This window comes from Mangifera indica, unplaced genomic scaffold, assembly GCF_011075055.1.
Source record: "Mangifera indica cultivar Alphonso unplaced genomic scaffold, CATAS_Mindica_2.1 Un_0126, whole genome shotgun sequence".
NCBI classification, from domain to species: Eukaryota; Viridiplantae; Streptophyta; class Magnoliopsida; order Sapindales; family Anacardiaceae; genus Mangifera; species Mangifera indica.
The window spans coordinates 6,013-23,286 of NW_025401218.1; the positions used below are offsets into that span (position 1 = coordinate 6,013).

Consider the following 17,274-nt stretch of genomic DNA (forward strand, 5'->3'; position numbering starts at 1 on the left):
ATTTTACAACAACGAGATAAAGTCAAGTGACTAAGATAATGAGTTGGAGGAAAATTATAAAGCTAAGAGAGAGTTAAAATATGCCTTTAATTCACAATGGAATCAATTCAAATGGTGGTTAGAGAGCTGGAGTCTAGAGATGAAAAGAGAACTAAAGAGTTGGTGGGTATTGGCAAGTGCAAAGAAAAGTAATGAGATTTAGGGTTAAGAATTTGGGTTTCTATAATAGTGGCAAATTTGTAATAAACTAAACTTACAAAATATATGTTAGTATTTTAAGTTTAGATATTAATACAAAGAGACAGGCACAAGTTAGGTTGTGGGTGAGGATATATATATCCTCATCCCTAATTGCGAGAATATTTTCATTCCCATCCCCATCTTCATTTCTATTAGGAATCTCCTCCCTACTAAAGTTGGGTCAGGTTGACAACCTTAAATTCAAGTTAAAATTTGATCTTTATTTTCATTACTCTTTCACCCATGGTTGAGTGTATTATCACAAAAAAATTACAATTTTCAAACCATATTAAATTTAAGGGAAAACGACTATTTCCCACCAAATTTTTAACCTAATCTCAAAAGCATACCCACGTCTGATAAAAAACCCAAACATCCACCCATTTCTAAACCGTCGTTAAGTTTTTTGTTAAATATAGGGGTCAAACCATTATTTTACTGTTTATATTCAAGTTATATAATTTTATCGCATTTTTCCCCTCCAATTTTAAAAATTAACTTTTCCCCCATACCTGAACTTTGAAAAGTGACTTTCACCCCCCTAAATCCCTAATTTTTTTTCACTTTCCCTCCGGCCACCGGTGATGATGTGGCTGGAGAGAGAGTGACAAGCGTCGTCCAGATCTAGACGACGATCGTCGTTTAGAGGTCAACCTTTGGACAAAAACTTCTCCGTTGCCAAAGAAAGTGGCTGAATTTCAAGGGGAAAAAATGAATTTTTTAAAACTTAATTCAAGGGACAAATGTTAGGTTTTCAAATTAAAGGAAAAAAATGAGATAAAATTTTAATTATTTAATATTATTGATAAAATGACAAATTTATCCCTTAACCCTAACAGAAAATATGTGGGTAAGTCCTAACAGATTAAACTTTGGGTGGGTGTTTGAGTTTTTCATCAAGTGTAGATATACTTTTGAAATTGGGTTAAAATTTGGGTGGGAAATAGTCCTTTTCCCTAAATTTGATAATAAAATATGCTAATTTATCATAAAATTAGTAAAAAAATACTAAATTATGATTTGCTTTTGTTGAAGCTAAATAATAGTTTACCTCAAAAATTTATAAAATTTAACTTCTTGCATATTAAACTCCACCACTATCCAAAACCCTTCATTTCAAACCTCACCATTATCCCTCCCTATATTAACCACCACCCATAACCTCCTCATACTGTGAAACCACCACCATCCCACTTTCAATGATGGAACCAACCCTTTTTACGGTAGGCCTAGTCCTATCCTTAAAATAATTTTTAAAAAAAGTTTAATAGTATAACTTAGGCCTATCCTTATCTTGGAATTTGTAGGCTACAAGTCACACTGGCCATTTCCTTCTCTAGCTTGTTTACTTTTGCAATATTTCGTTGAAGCTTATCCCGAAAAAGATGAGCCTTGCAATCTACAATTTGCCCAGTTGTTCTGTCAGTGCTATTTGCAAACTACGATATTGGTTTTTGTCTATAATATGCAATTTTTCCAAACCAACATTTGAGTCTCTAATTTGTAAGGTTATAGTTTTTACATTAATGATTATGTTTAAGATTGTTTTTTTACTTCTATGAATTTTATGATGAAGGAATTGTCGACACTACTAAGAAAATTGTAGAGTTTAAGAAAAATGTTGTATTGGATTAAGTTTTCTTGCTTATTAAGTTAGTATTGGTTTTACTCGTAGTTATTGAAAAAGTTGAAAGGGTATTATTTACAATGAATTCTGTAAAGATTACTTTTCATAATCAAACGAACAACAATTGGATAAATGAATGTTTGGTTGTTTACATTGAAAGAAAAGGTTTTGTTGTAATTAACAAAGTAGATATCAATAAGGCTTTCAAGAATTAACAAAATGGAAAGTCGTGTTATAAGCAAGTATACCTCTAATTTATAAAGCTTATATTGTTGAACTTTATGTGTTTTATTTCAAAGATGTGGGTAAATTGGTTACGTGATATTTTATCAAGAACAAACTATCAATTTTGTATTTTTTTTTAACTTGGGACTATGGTTTTTAAAATCAGACTGGACCAATCAGTTTAATCAGGAACCACTTCAAGTCCGGTCCAATTTATATAAAAACATGGTCTGTTAATTGGCTCGATCAAAATCGGTAAACCAGACAGACAGATCAGAACCAGAAGAATTGAGTTTGACTCTAAAATTTCCCAAAAAAAAAAAAAAAAACTGTTTATAAATTCCATATGTGGTGGGATGGCATTGTTGGCTCTTGTCGCTTCTGCCTTCTAGTTAGTCTGGGTTAGTCTGGGTTAAGACTATTAATATTATTAATTGAATTAGCATAAAACCTTAAATTATTCCCAATTCACGATTCCACTTAACATCACAATTCACTGGGTATTCTAGTCTGCCATCTCCCAAGTGTAGCATTGGTAATTCATTCTATATCTCTAGTCTCAATCGTTGCTCAACTTGTCAGTAAGTCTTCTTCTTCCTGATTTGTTATTTATCTCCTTGTTTACTGAAATGGGTCTACTGTAATCTCTGGTCTTAGTGCTTGTTTTTCTATTTGAAATGGTGATGATCTCTGTTTCAGTTTTTGTTTACTGAAATCTGTTAATGTTTCAGTTTTATTTAATCAAATGAGTTTCTGTTTGAAATGGTGATAATCTTTGTTTTAGTTTTTGTTTACTAAAATCCATTGATGTTTCAGTTTTTGATTTGTTTACTCAAATGATGATCTCTGTTTGAAATGAGTTTTTGAGCCAAATATTGCCCAGGAAACCAGATAATGTTCTTCAGTGTTGCTGGGTAATTGATTAAATCATCACATTTTCACTTTATTTCTACCTTCCACCTCCGTTCCACGTATCTCTGGTAATTATCAATCTTTCCGTTATCCATATAATTGTTTATTTCTCTCTGTTTTCCTGTCAAGATGAGCTTCCTATTTTCTTCTGTTTGGTTGCTAAGAAAATTTTTGTTATTTGTTTAGAATTTTTTTTATGTTTATGAATGAGGTGAATTAAGCTCTTCAATATTCTGGGTAACGAATTTGTGCTTAATTTTTGCAACAAATGAACTGAGTTTTATAATTCAATAGATTTTAAATTGATAATTATGGTTCAGAAATTTCTTCTCATGAAAACTAATTTAATATCTATATGATTTATTTGGAGTTTATATTCCTAAAACAACATTACATGACAATTTTTTCTCCAGTTTGGGAATGACCTCTTCAATGGGTTTCCTCAAATTCCTAATAAAAATACTCTATCTCCAAATCTTCTAACACCCATTGCAAAAAAGGTATCAAATCCAAAATAGCTCTTCAGCTGCCATTTCAAAATCAAACAAATGATTATATTATAGTCATAATTTAGTTTCTTTTTTATATAACCAAGCATAACAAAATATGTTTTAGCTTTAATAAATAAAAGAAACACCTTGTCTAAATAAATAATTTAAGTGTACAGAGTGAGAAACTTGCTCTCTAGAAAATATTTAATTTCATTTTCAATATTTGAAAAGCTTATGTTATGTTAGTTAAAATTTGAAACTTTGAATTCCATTTAGAAACTATAACATTTACATCATTGTTTATAAAATGTCAAAGCTCATCTCATTTGATCGAATTTTGATAAAAGAATAAGTTTTAAAAGTTATTATTCCACGTTTATTCTGTATAATCTTATGTCATTTGTATTCAAAGTCTCAATTGAATTCACTGTTTGATCATGTAATGTTGTTTTAGGAATATATAAATATTTTATAATAACATTCAATTCTTGGTAGGATTAAAAAATCATATGTCTAAGTTAGTGTGTCCATTTTACCTTGTTGAAAAGTGTTTGCTTGTAATAATGTCATTACAAATGATAGTTTATTTTTTTAGTGAAATGGAAAACATATTATCATCTTCTGAGGCAGAATCTAAAGAGCAAGCATCTTCCCAACGTTCCATACGGCAAAAGAAGGATATAGCACATAAGTATATTAGTGAGGGAGCTAATTCTAAAGGGAAGAAGGTGCTAATATATGGATTTTGTCAAAAGTAAATAGCAAGTGGAGGTATTAATAGAATGAAACAACAGCTAGCTAAAGAAAGAGGTAATGTTGATCCATGTAAAAAGGTTACTGAAGATGTTCGATTTCAAATAAAAGAGTTATTGCAAGAAATTATTGAAAAATCTAAAGAAATAAGGGGATCATATAATGATCATGATAATATTCAAGAGATTTATGAGCATCAATCTATAAGTTCCTCTAAAGGAAAGGGAAAAGCAAGTGCTAGAATTGACACATTTTTCAAAATGCCTTGCGATCTTTCTCAACCTAGTATCACGGCATGCATGCAAAGTCAATAAAGATGGCATGATACTGACTTGGAAATTGCCTTATAGTTTTACTATGCATGTATTCCTACAAATATAGTGAATTCTCTTTTTTATCAAACTACAATAAGTAAGATAACAAATTTGGGTCATAGATATAAGGGTCCATCTTATCATGCTTTATGTGTAAATTTGTTAAAAGATGTTAAGCAACATGTAAAATTGATTCTTGACTCTTATTGAAGCACTTGGGATGAAATAGGTTGTTCCATTATGGCCAATGGCTGGACAAACATAAGACAAATGTCTTTAATAAATTTCTTAGTATATTAGCCTAAAGGAATTATATTTGTCAAACAGTTGATGTTTCAAGTTTTTCCACAAATGTAGATACTTCGTGTAATTTGTTTGTAGAACTGGTTGATATTTACTTACTAAAAGATTTCCTCACATTAGTTGGTCACCATGCGCTGCTCATTGCATTAATTTAATAATTGAAGACATAGGAGAAATGTTTGAGGTGCAAAGTTTGGTCAATCTTGATTTTAAGGTAACAATTTTTGTTTATAATCATAAATGCACTTTGAATTGATTAAGAAAAAGGCCAAATTGGAGAAAAATTATTCATCCTGGAGCCACTCACTTTGCCACCAATTTAATTGTTTTGAAAAGTTTACATGATCATAAAAATGATTTGCAAGCTGTTGTTATTGTGTGGATTACAAAAAATTCTTAAAGATGCAAAAGTGTAAAAAAGTTAAACAAATTGTTCTTAATGGAAATTTCTGAAATCATTGTTTGATCATAGTAAGGATTATGACTCCACTAATATGTCTTTTGCGTATTTATGATTTTGATGAGAAACCTACTTAGGTTATGTTTATGAAGGGATGTATAGGGCACGCTTGGGTATTAAGAAGTTATTCAAAAATAAGAAGTATTTGTACAAGCCTTACACCAACATTATAAATACTAGATAGGATAAAATGTTGCGTCAAAGTCTTCATGTTGTAGCATATTGGTTGAACTCAACTTTTCAATTTGATCGAGACAATTTTTACAAAAAATCAGAGATTATAAGTGGGTTGATGGATGTGACTGAAAAACAAATTATATATGACAAGTCAAGGTTGTCAGTTGAAACTGGTTTATATCGAGATCGTTTAAAAAGTTTTTCTCATTCATTAGCTTATACTAGTAGTAGAAGTATTCACCCAGTGAGAATCAAAATTTATCTATGCTTTAATGTTTACTATTAACTTTAATTTTATTTACTATATGTTTAGTTATTTGATCATTTAACTTATTTTTTAATGAAAGATGAATGGTGAAGATTATTTGGTTATGAAACTTCAAATCTATAAAAGTTAGCAATAAGGTTTCTTAGCCAAACAACTTTTTCTGGATGTGAACGAAATTAGAGTGTATTTGACTGCATCCACACGAAAAAAAGAAATAGGTTAAAGCATCAAAGGCTTAATAATCCTGTCTATATTCATTACAATTTGCGATTGAAAGATACTTATAAAAAAAATTAAATTTCTTTTCTCATGTGATTTTACATGTTTATATATATGTATGTATTTTATATTAGGTTTACTAATGAGAATAATATTTTTGTATTAATGTATATGATTATATCCTCCAAGAAGTCATATGATCCTATAAATTATGAATCAATTGATAAAACTAAGTTTTGGGTTGTGGATGAAGAGGAAGAATGAGAACTTGACTATGATGAATTAGAAAACATGTTTGAAGAAGAATATCGAAAAGATATTGAAGACTCATGTTCTCATGATCCTAAAGGTTTGTTTAAAATCAATAGGTCTCTTAAGTTCATGTGTATTTCAGATTTATGTTAAATTATAACCTTATTATATTTTTATAAGCGATGAAGATGATGAAATGGTGATATGTGATGACCATGATAATAATGAAGATTGGTTGGAAATTCCACCGTGGAGTGCTAATTGTTTGATTAAGATATTTAAAATTGTTTTGTTGTTTTAGTTTTTTTGAGTTTTTTGTCTTTCTTTCAATGAATTGAAATTTATGATTCAAAGAAGCAAATATACTTTGTTGTTATTGATAATTATACAACTTTGTTTTTGATGAAATTCATATAGTTTATGTTTAAAATATGTGTTTGTTATGATGATATTATTTAAGAAATTCATTATAATTTATCTGAAATTTTCCATGAAGGATTGAGACATAGAATCCTAGGTGAACTGCCAAGGAACTAACCAGGAAATCAGGGGAGACTTCTTTCAAAGACATTCATTTATGTTGTGATATGTGTTGCATTGGAGAGACTTAATGGAATATGCTATATCTTTTGCAGGGGAAAGACTTGGTGTTTGGCTTGCTCTCTTCCCAATTGTTTATTTATCAGTCGGAACTGCAACAGTGTTAATTTTGATAGGAGGAGATACATTGAAACTATTCTTCTAGATAGTTTGTGGACCTCTTTCTTCCTCAAATCCTCTAACAATGATTGAGTGGTATTTGGTGTTCGCTTCTCTATGCATTGTCCTATCTCAGCTCTCAAACCTCAACTCAATTACAGGGCTTTCACTAGTAGGGGCTATAATAGCCATTACTTACTCCACCATGGTGTGGGTACTCTCTGTTAGCCAACAAAGGCCACCATCAATCTCTTATGAGCCCCTTTCATTGCTATCTTGTGCAGCTTCTCTCTTTTCTATCTTTAATGCACTTGGAATTATAGCGTTTGCATTTAGAGGCCACAATTTAGCTATGGAAATATAGGTATAAATGAGCTTAATAATTTTTGAAGCACTAGCAAAATCAGTTATATTTAAAAGCGTTATATTCATTATCTGAATGATTTCATGATCTCATTTGATATTTTTCAGGCAACAAAGCCATCTACCTTTAAGCACCCAGCGAGTGTGCCCTATGTGGAAAGGAGCCAAAGTTGCCTATGTATTCATTGCTATGTGTCTGTTCCCTATAGCAATTGGAGGCTTTTGTGCTTATGGAAATCATGTAAAATCTTTATTCCTTATGCAAATGATTGCTGAAACATCAATATAAGCAGGGCTGGATTTGAGCCGAGCTCGAGCTCGGCTCAGTTCACATATAGTTGTCGAGCTCGTGAAAGTCAAGCTTGAACTTAGTTCGAATTCGGCTCGGTTTGTTATTCGTTATTAGAACAACGTCGTTTTAATACATATTGGTCAAAACGATATCGTTTTGTATCAAAATTTTTAATTAAAAAATCTGGGGAGTGGCTCAAGCTCGGCTAGGGTTAGTTCATTTCGGGCTCGATCAAGCCGAGCTCGAGCTCGAACTGGTTTGGTTCGAATCCAGCCCTAAATATGAGGCAGAATTATATAAATTCCAATTAGACTTTAAACCGCCCTCAGAGGAGGGGATATATATTCTTTTATGTTACTTTTAAATTTAATTAACTGGCTTATTTTAATTACCTACAGAATTAAGCCTTCTCTATTGTAGACATTTACTGTAAAGTAATTTGCTTAGAATCTTCAAAAACAAGAAATTTAAGGCACGAGGTTTACTGGAACAAGAAAAACAACTTTGCTTTTAATAAACTTCATATGGTTTATGTTTGAAATATGTGTTCATTATGATGATATTATTTAATAAATTCATTATAATTTGATAATAAGTTAAATCGATTGATTCAATCAGTTGAACCGATCGAACCATAGACCAGTTAAACAACTAGTTTGATTACTGGTCTGATTTTAAAAACCTTACTTGGGAATAATTTACTATAACAAAATGTTTCTTTTTGTGTGAGTTCACACGATGCTTCAAAAATAAGTTTGTATGCCAAATTGGTTTGATGGTGTAATTTAAGTTTTCACACGTTGGCATTATGACAACTGGAATGTATATTTCATTACCTTAATTCTGCATAGCAATAAAAAAAAATGATCATTTTGGTAATCGATTCGGTGTTGTTCCAAAGCAAAAGATGTGTTGATTGGTAAACAATTACAGAATAGTGGAGGTAATGGTTGATTTAAGTCAAGTCGGAATACAGGCTAATTCGAGTTTGACTCAAATCTATAGCTCAAGCTTAAGCTTGAGCAGATGTATGGTGTCATTGAAGGAATTTCAACAAGATAAATAGTGATGTCAACAAAGTGAAAAGTAATATTGAAAGGATAAACAATATTGTTATAAAGCTAATAATGTTATCAGGGCAAATAAGTCAAACTCAAATTCACTTAGAGTTCTAACTTGAGTTTGACTCATTTGAGTTGAATATGGATTCAAGTTCGAGTCAACTTAACTTGAATCTGCCCCTATGCAAAGGCTCCCCTTGACAAAAATCTTGAATCTATTGTTGCCCATCATTTTCATTTGCTTCACAATCTTCAACAACATAAATAATAACTTACATGGAATCAAATTAAAGCACTAAAACTAGCTAGACAATCAAAACAGAAGAAAAATTATGGAAGTAGGTGGGAGGCTAATGTGAAAGCAACCACCATATCGGTCACTAGCAACCAACAGAGCCAACAACTAACCAAATCTGAGGGCGAAATACTATCTAGACTATGCATTTTGAAATATTGTGATTATTTACCCCTTGGAGCCCAACGTATGTTATGGAAAATTATCTATGTAAGGGCACTATAGATATTGCATCATCCATGACAACCTAAATTTGAAATTTGTGGTTCTAGAAAAGCATTACCCAAGTTCCGCCAAATCCATAAATTCAAATAACAACATTAGGAAAGCTTTGTTCCATAAACCTAATTGTATCTTGCTTTTTCAGAAGCAAAGTGATGATGTTTTGCAAAATGGTGGTTCACTTTTAGGTTTATGAGTTTTAGGAGATTGTTATTGCGACGCCGCGTGTGGCCTAATGAGCAAATTCAACATAGTGATATACCATTAGTAGACAAGAAATGCCTACCATGGTTGCTCTACTTGTGGCCAAGAAAACATATTTTGGCGTGGAAGGTTTTTATAGTGATTTAAATATTATTTCGGCTAGATTTAGAGTTTAAAAATTAAAAAAAAAAGAAAAATATAAAATAGTTAAGGTGAATATATAATTTGTTAGTCTTATTAGAGATGTATGTGATATTAACTTATTATATATTAAAAAATATATTTAAACAAGAATCAATTTGAATAATAATAATGATACATCATTATTAATATTTAAATTAATATTTGTTTATAAATGCACGTAATATTTTTTATTATATATTATATAAAATAATGAAAATGTATTTTAATTATTAAAAATAATATTTAACTTTAATGAAGGGATGAAAAAAATAAACTTTTCAAAATTAACAAATGAAAAATCTTTTTTTTTTCGGGTGAAAAAAGTATTCTCACAAATTTACGGGGGCTTTGGAAAATTCCGGAAAAACGACCAATTGATTTTCATGGGTGAAGTCATTGCGGCCACGAATCATGGGGTCAAGAACTTAGGGCTTTAATTTGAGGTAAGCATGTTAATTAAGGGATAAAATGGTCAAATCTCATAACTGCACTTTATTTTGTTTTAGCTTCCCTCCCCTTCTGTATACTTTAACAAACCTTTTGGTTTGACCATAATTATATTTTTCCAAAATAACACTCTTCTTCAACCTTTCAATTCTTCTCCACAACTGGTAAAGGCCTTGGCAAAAAGAAGAAAAAGAAATTACTCCAACAAACAAATTCTTGTCTATCCTCTCTTCTGTTGTGTAAGTAAAATATTTGCTCCTTTAAATTCTCATTTCTTTTCTTTTCTTCTGTTTCTTTTGTTTCATTAAATCTCTGCTTCTTATATACTTGTTTGCTGAAGAAATGAAAGAAAATGCAATGAAATGTGTTACACATCTCAACTGCTTTCCTGCATTTTCTTCTCAATTCAGTTTCATGCTTTTATGTGAGAGAATCTGCTGCAAAGTTTTCACAATGCATTGATTCAAACAAGGTAAAAAAGATAAGACTGAACATACACGCCAAAGCAAAAACAAATTTCCACACTAGCAGTATCAAATTACATTACATTATAAATCATGGAAATGAAAACACACAAAAATTAGGTAGAAACTTATTCTATACCCTTTGCACACCATAAAACAAACAACAAATATGAATCGGCTCAACTTGTTATTCATCTTTACTTTTTTTTTTTTTGGGGGTCTGTTTCTTTAGTCTTATATAGGCGAGCTGCCTATGTATAATTACACTCTGACTAGGGTTTATGTAGCAGGTTCTGTACAAATGACAATATTCAAGGCCAAAAACTGGATTGGAAGAAGGTATGCCCGGTACCAATCACATGATAAGACAAACGAAAGAATGACAGACATCTAAAAAACCAAGAGGGAATTTTACTAAGTATTAGGGCACTCCTCTATTAGAATATGAAAGAGAGAAAATTTAGAAAAAGAAAAAATGTGAAAGGCACTCAGAACATGTTAGATGTTTCTGAGAGTAGAATGCTCAACAACATCCTAGACCAGGGGTCTTGGAATGCAGATCTTGTATAAGCCTATTTGTAAAATTTTAGGCTGAGATGGCCATAATCCTGGGAAACTGAATTCAAACAAAAGAAAGCAAAAAAAAAAAAAAAACTCAATATATGTTGTACTCGCCCTTGGGATCAAAGATGAGATATAGTGGTTTAGAGCATTTAGAATTGTATAAGTGAGTAGATCAGAGAAGGTGGTTATAGACTTTGGAGAAGGGCTCTTTTGCAGGGAGGTGGTTGGACAGAATTGGTGCTTGGATTGGGGGAAGGGGACTCAATTCCAAGTGTTCTTAGTAAGAAATTCCGCTCCTGAAAATGAAAGAAAAAGAAATTGGTTAGCCTCACATCAAAATCTGATATATGCATATAAGCAGATATAGAGTAGTATACTTATATCTAAATATGGGAACTTTGATTGAATTCTGCTTTAATCTTAGCGAAACTACAAGAGCAAAGAAAGACAAAAAGGTGAAATAGGATTAAAAGGGAAGAATAAAATGATGGAACTTTATAATTACACTGATTTGGTAGAGATTGCACAAAGATTAGCTACCTTGGAATATTTATTGTGTTTAAATAACACCATAATGGAAGGAGAAAATAGATCTCCTAGTTTCATATAATTATTCATTTTCTAAAAATAAAAATCAACACCTAAGGCGTCTGCTTGACAAAGTTCCAATGAAAAAAAATATATGCAGCCTCTTAGATTCACTTCATCCAGTAGTAGTCTGATAAAAACCAGGTGACCTCATTACCCAACATAAAGAGAAGAATGATTGTTGGCTTCGTACTGATGACATCTAAGTTCCACTCCTGTGGCAGTTTTGCAGTCACTCAACCATGAATATTTTTCTGATCCCAACATTAATACTCTTTCCTTGACAGTATTGCTCTTAATGTGTTTCATTTATTTCATACAGAAAAGCTGTTTCTTTATTAGAGATTAATAACTGTAAACTATAGACATATAACTAACATGGTTAGGAAACAATATGAGTGAAGCCAAAGTCACCAATAAAAATTCTGGAAAGAAACACTATCGGTACTTAGGTTTGTTACAGGAAGAAACAGGAGGAAAACCAAATCTTAGATTAATCCATCTTGAAAGTAGACATACCTCAGCATCTAGTTCTTAGTGTTCTCTATTGTCTTTGCTCTTGTTTTTATTTGATGGGTGTATCTAGTGAAAGTGCTGTACTATAAAATCAAATGCATACATTATTTAGAAATGTGTGTTGTATATAGTTAGAATCAGTGCCATCACATTTTCTGCAGGAATCTAAATTAAATAATTTCATGCTAGAGTGAGTGCTAAAGCAAGTACTACAAGTTCTGCTGCTGCCAGCTTGATAGCACATAACAAGCCATTTGCATGGCACCAATTATGCTCTGCTGGCTGGATAAACTATTATCTCCCATATTCATTTACTACAAAAGCTTCATCATTGTAATATCTCACAGATCCTTTCCCTACTGCCACTATGAATTCTGCTTTAGATTCAATAGTTGTTGACTTCATGATTTTATCACTTTACTGCCACTACTTGTTTTAAATCTAGTAGACACAATGGTTTAAGATTACTTACACTTTCTGAGAATTTTGGGCTGGGGATCCCTGCTGCTAAGGATCTGAATAGTGGAGTAACCTGGAGGGGGGAACTGAACGCTGTACTTGATGAGACAGAGACAGCTCCAGTGTTGTTCGTGTCTTCACCACCAGAGGGGAATAACACCACTGCATTAAATTCAAACATTTCATCAGCAAATTTATTAACTCTGAATGTATAATCCACACTATAGAAAAATATAGCTTATTCCAATAAAAATTTTATCACCTTCATTTGTGTTTGCACTCCCTTTATTTTGCTGCCCCAAGCAATGTTGCTCGCCAATATGAATTGATTGCAATTCAGCTACAATATCCTGATGCAGTGCATCTACCTCAGCTTGAATTTGATCTGGTTTATCACAGGCTGGATGAGGAATTAGAGTTGCTCCAGTACTATATTCAGAACTGGCTGGAGAGTCCTCATATAGATCTGGTTGCCTATGAAATATCAACAGCCAATTATAAATGGCATGCCAAGTAAAACCTGCTTAGACCTAGATGCCAATATAGTTTAATGTATTACCTCCAGGACAGATGACTTTCCTCATTAGTACTCCTTAAGTCCTCTATCAAATCTTTAAAATCTTCAAACTGAAAATCGATGTCAGAGATTGTATATCTTAGGATATCATTTTCTTTGCTTCGGTTCAGGAAATCTTGAAGAACCTGTATGCATATCAATAAATCTTAGCAGCCATGCAAAATTTGTGCATCATTAAAATTATCCCGCTATGAAGAGGAATTCTGAGGTACTAGAGTACTGAAGATGCTATGAATAGGTTTACTTTTATGGCTGCATAGGACATCAATAGATTTAGTTATGCCTTTCTGCCTAAGTATGTAGCTCTAGTTTGGTTAGACAATAGTTCAGGGATCTTAAAGCCAAATGATCTAGGAACCAAACTAACTGTTAATCCAAAAAAAAAAAAAAATGCAACCAATTTTATCTCTTGTTGGTAGATCAATGACTGACAGGACAATGTATGACGTTGATAAAGCTGAAGAAAACACAAAATTAAATTTCACCTTCCATGCATCTTCCAAACTCTGTTCTGTGTCCTCTGTGTTAACTTTTAGCGCAAGTGAGCTAAGAAGTTCTGCTTGTTGCATCAAAGCAGTTATCTTTGGATCATCCTTTCTAAGAAACATTCCTTGAGTCTTATTGTTCTGAGCTGCTACAAGATCAAAAAAAGAAGTTATTTTAATTTTCTCAAAGCTAATATGACACAAGTGAAAACACCTAACAGAAATATATGAAAACACAATGTTGACCCCCAGATATTAATTGTTGGAGTTACAGTTCTCTCATTTTCTCATCTAAATATGTCTTTCAGGCTTTACTAGACCAATCTAATTGATCAATAATTCCAGAAATTTTGTTCAGCAGTGATTTACCATTATTTGACACCTCCTTCATATCACAATGTGAGGCTGGCAAGCCGTTTACACTGGGTAAGTTTTGAACCAACACTGTAAATGGAGGTCTGAACCGTGGATTCATTGTTGTTCCAGATTCCCTATGTGATCTGTTTGCAATGTTGTGGCTTTCTGCGAGATCAGGGATGTGTGACCTCCTGAATTGGAACAGAGAAGTAGTTTAATTTGTAAAAGAACAAAACTGAATTCTACTTCCTAAAAAACTACTCTTATTAGCAAATGTAATGTTGTACTCCACTACCTAGCTCTCTTAATGAGTTCTGTATTTTCTCGTGTTCCATCTGCATTGAACCCATTTTGGAATAAAACTCTCTTGTTGTTTTGGTTCATATATGGATTGTTATTCTCTTTAGCTAAAGCTTCATATTTTGCTCTCTTCTTGCACAATGTGGAAAACCGGTTCTTCACAGCATTATCAGTTCTGCATAAACAGAAGAGGGTTTAATTACTGAGAAAATCTGAATGCACAGAATGGGATTAGAATTCTTTAAAAACTAATAGTAATAATTATGTACCTCCCAGAAACCACCTTGGCTATTTCCGTCCATCTATTACCAAATATTTTCTGGGCCTGCAGATCACCTCAAGTTATTAGATGAATAAGTGATAAAATAACCCTTACCAAAACTCAAATGTGGGGGTTATTTTGTGCTCAACTTTTGAGAGACAAGATGAATAGCTATCAGTTATAAGTCTGGCCTACTTTGATCATTTTTTTTTTCTGTTTCAAAAAAAAAAAAACCCAATATCTACAACAAGAGCTGTAATAAGAGAAAAGAAAGTAAATCTAGGAATATAAGTTTAGAAAAAGTTTAGCAATTATTGTTGAACTAACCTCATCCTACTAGATTATTGAAAAACAAACAATTACCTCACATAAAAGCATATCTTCTTCTGGTGACCATCCCCCCTTCTTGAAATCCGAGTTCAAGTATGTGTACCATCTGCCATTTTAATTTTTCACCAACATCAGATTACGCTCGTAACCCATTTTTAATTCTTCATCGCCTTGAGAAAAAAAAAGAGGAACAGAAAAAAGATCATTCAGAACAAATTATTATGATTTCATTTCCCAACCTTCTTCTACACTGTCTCGTTGTTTTATCTTTAAATTTAGATGCAATAATTGACCAACTGCACACAAATATCACAAACCAAAGCGCGTCATCAGAATTTTTTTATAAAGGAAACTATAGATAAATAAATAACAAAAATCCCTACTTATCAGTTCCATGTATGGTAATCTGCTCCCTCAGTATGTTATCCTCCTACAAAATTGGACAAACCCAGATGAGAAAACCCATCCAGAATAAACCAGTATCAATCTATTAATCATAAAAACTATATTTAGATGAAAACAGAGCTTGACCAATAATATTAAAAAAAGAGAGAGAAGAAAACCTGTTGACTCCACGTAACAATATGTCGTTCCTTCTTCTTGGAGTCTTCATTAGCACATCCAATCTTCTTCGTGATTTCTTGCATTGTTCACTCAGTTTGTGTTTCTTTTGTAGGACGCTCCTCCCTTTATTAAAACCAATACACGCATGCTAAAGCTAACTCTTTACACACACCCTTATAAAATAAAACTTTGCCTTCAAAAAGGAACAAACTCTTTTATTTTTATTTTTTGGGGAAGGGTATTTACAGATACTGTTTGGTTCAAAGGGAATCGTAATGAGGTCTCAAGAACTCTATGCCTCGGATTCTAAACTTTTACATACCTAAACTTTGATCTTATTCTCTCTATGCTTCCCTTCACTACTACCACTATAAATGGCAAAAACCTCATTGGGTGGGTTGAATTTGATCTCGATATTCGAGTAATGGGGTGGGTTGAATACGCAGTAAAGGCCAGGTAGATCTAACAAATATACAATCAAAAGAAAAAAGGAAGAGGAGAAAGAAGGGAGAAGAAACAAAATGATGAGAGTGTAGAGATTGAAAGCTGCTTTGTTAGGATGCTGATGGGTGAGTGAATGAAATGAAGGATTTTGTTGTCTCAGTCCGATTATTATTCATCTCATTTTCTAAATTCTTCCCAGTCAGTCTGTTCTGTAATTTAATAATAAATAAATTTAAAATGAAAAAAAATATTAATTTGAATCAACGGATTCTTGCTTTAGTGCGCGGGTATGAAGGGCAGTTTGAAAATAACGCTGAATTCCATGTTTTCTCAATCAATACTCTTCACACTAGGTCTACACGTAGGTGTATCAAGAAAAGTGCGTGTGTGTGTATATATATATATATATATATATAATTTTAAAATTTTAAAATTTTTTTGATATATATATATATATCAAGAAAAATTTTATTTTAAAATTTTATTATTATTATTATTATTTTCAAAAAAATTATTAGGATTTGATTAGCATGACTATGACCACATCCTAAGTGTTATTACTTACTCTATTCTATTTTTTAACATATCAAATAAATGTGAATTTTATTTGTAAATTAATATTGATTTGGTTTTTTTTTTTTTTTTTAAAAAAAAGAAAACAATTTTGAATTACAGGTGATGTACACTTGGTGAGCTAACTCTTATCTAAATTCAATGCTGAAATTGGTCCCATTGGTTCAGAAGTCAGTAGTTTATATGAATGTAATTGGAGCGTGTAAGACACGCGAAGTAAGTTTGATGTGTGGTGGCCGCGCTCCTATTCAAATTGCAGCCTTCTTGATTCTTTTGTTTGTACATATAGCCAAATGGTCATGTGAAAATGCATGTATTAATTACTTGGCATATATTTTCAAATTTCAATTTGGTCTATTACTATTAAGAACATTTCAAACGTTGATAATATTCACTAAGAATCTAAATGTATTTTCTCATACATTTAGTAATCAATATTTGTTGAAATTATGAACTAGATTTTGTCCATAACGTATTGCATATAGTGTATAATAAAATTATATATATTTATTTTGAATATATAAATTAATATATATTTTATATATATTATTAAGTAATTGAATGATTTTAAATGTAAAATTAAATAACATTTAATCATATAATGATATATCATATATATATATTTATTTATATAGGCAAAAATAGATACACATAATATAGTGTTATTACCATGCTTCTTGCTTGTACTTTTGATTGGAATAAATTAATTTAAAGATTTAATTATTCAAAATTAAATTATTTACATATTTTATTATTTCAAATTAATTATTAATTTACTATCTTA

General features: G+C 31.6%; 1 protein-coding gene and 1 long non-coding RNA gene across 10 annotated transcripts; one reads left to right on the plus strand and one right to left on the minus strand.

Annotated features, from left to right (window-relative positions):
* The first annotated feature begins 2,422 nt into the window (after positions 1-2,422).
* Positions 2,423-7,681, plus strand: LOC123207995. 6 transcript variants are annotated; one of them, XR_006500612.1, is made up of 4 exons: positions 2,479-2,673; positions 2,976-3,072; positions 4,091-7,304; positions 7,412-7,681. It is a non-coding gene; the product is annotated as an uncharacterized LOC123207995 (long non-coding RNA). The 6 variants fall into 6 exon arrangements; XR_006500608.1 differs by having other exon boundaries at positions 2,474-2,673; positions 2,976-7,304; XR_006500610.1 differs by having other exon boundaries at positions 2,480-3,072.
* Positions 7,682-10,501: 2,820 nt separating this feature from the next.
* LOC123207997 (transcription factor MYB124-like) lies at positions 10,502-16,088 on the minus strand. Of its 4 annotated transcripts, none has more exons than XM_044625458.1 (12): positions 15,473-16,088; positions 15,293-15,339; positions 15,149-15,205; positions 14,943-15,015; positions 14,587-14,642; positions 14,313-14,492; positions 14,030-14,208; positions 13,661-13,806; positions 13,158-13,300; positions 12,861-13,072; positions 12,612-12,760; positions 10,502-11,331 (listed from the first exon to the last, which is right to left on the minus strand). In XM_044625458.1, the coding sequence occupies exons 1-12, from the start codon at positions 15,554-15,556 to the stop codon at positions 11,221-11,223; spliced, it is 1,437 nt and encodes a 478-aa protein (XP_044481393.1). In that variant the 5' UTR covers positions 15,557-16,088; the 3' UTR covers positions 10,502-11,220. The 4 variants fall into 4 exon arrangements, with proteins under 4 accessions (XP_044481393.1, XP_044481394.1, XP_044481392.1 ...); XM_044625459.1 differs by having other exon boundaries at positions 13,158-13,225; positions 13,661-13,809; XM_044625457.1 differs by having other exon boundaries at positions 13,661-13,809.
* Between the last annotated feature and the right edge of the window lie 1,186 nt (positions 16,089-17,274).

What these genes read in the sequence shown, in the direction of transcription:
- LOC123207997 (XM_044625457.1), bottom strand. Translation starts at nt 15,556, where the DNA reads ATGCAAGAAATCACGAAGAAGATTGGATGTGCTAATGAAGACTCCAAG. An exon ending in ACCATACATGGAACTGATAA is followed by an intron (nt 15,206 to 15,292) that starts GTAGGGATTTTT and finishes ATTTGTGTGCAG; the next exon opens with TTGGTCAATTATTGCATCTA. An exon ending in AAGATATGCTTTTATGTGAG is followed by an intron (nt 14,643 to 14,942) that starts GTAATTGTTTGT and finishes GGTGATCTGCAG; the next exon opens with GCCCAGAAAATATTTGGTAA.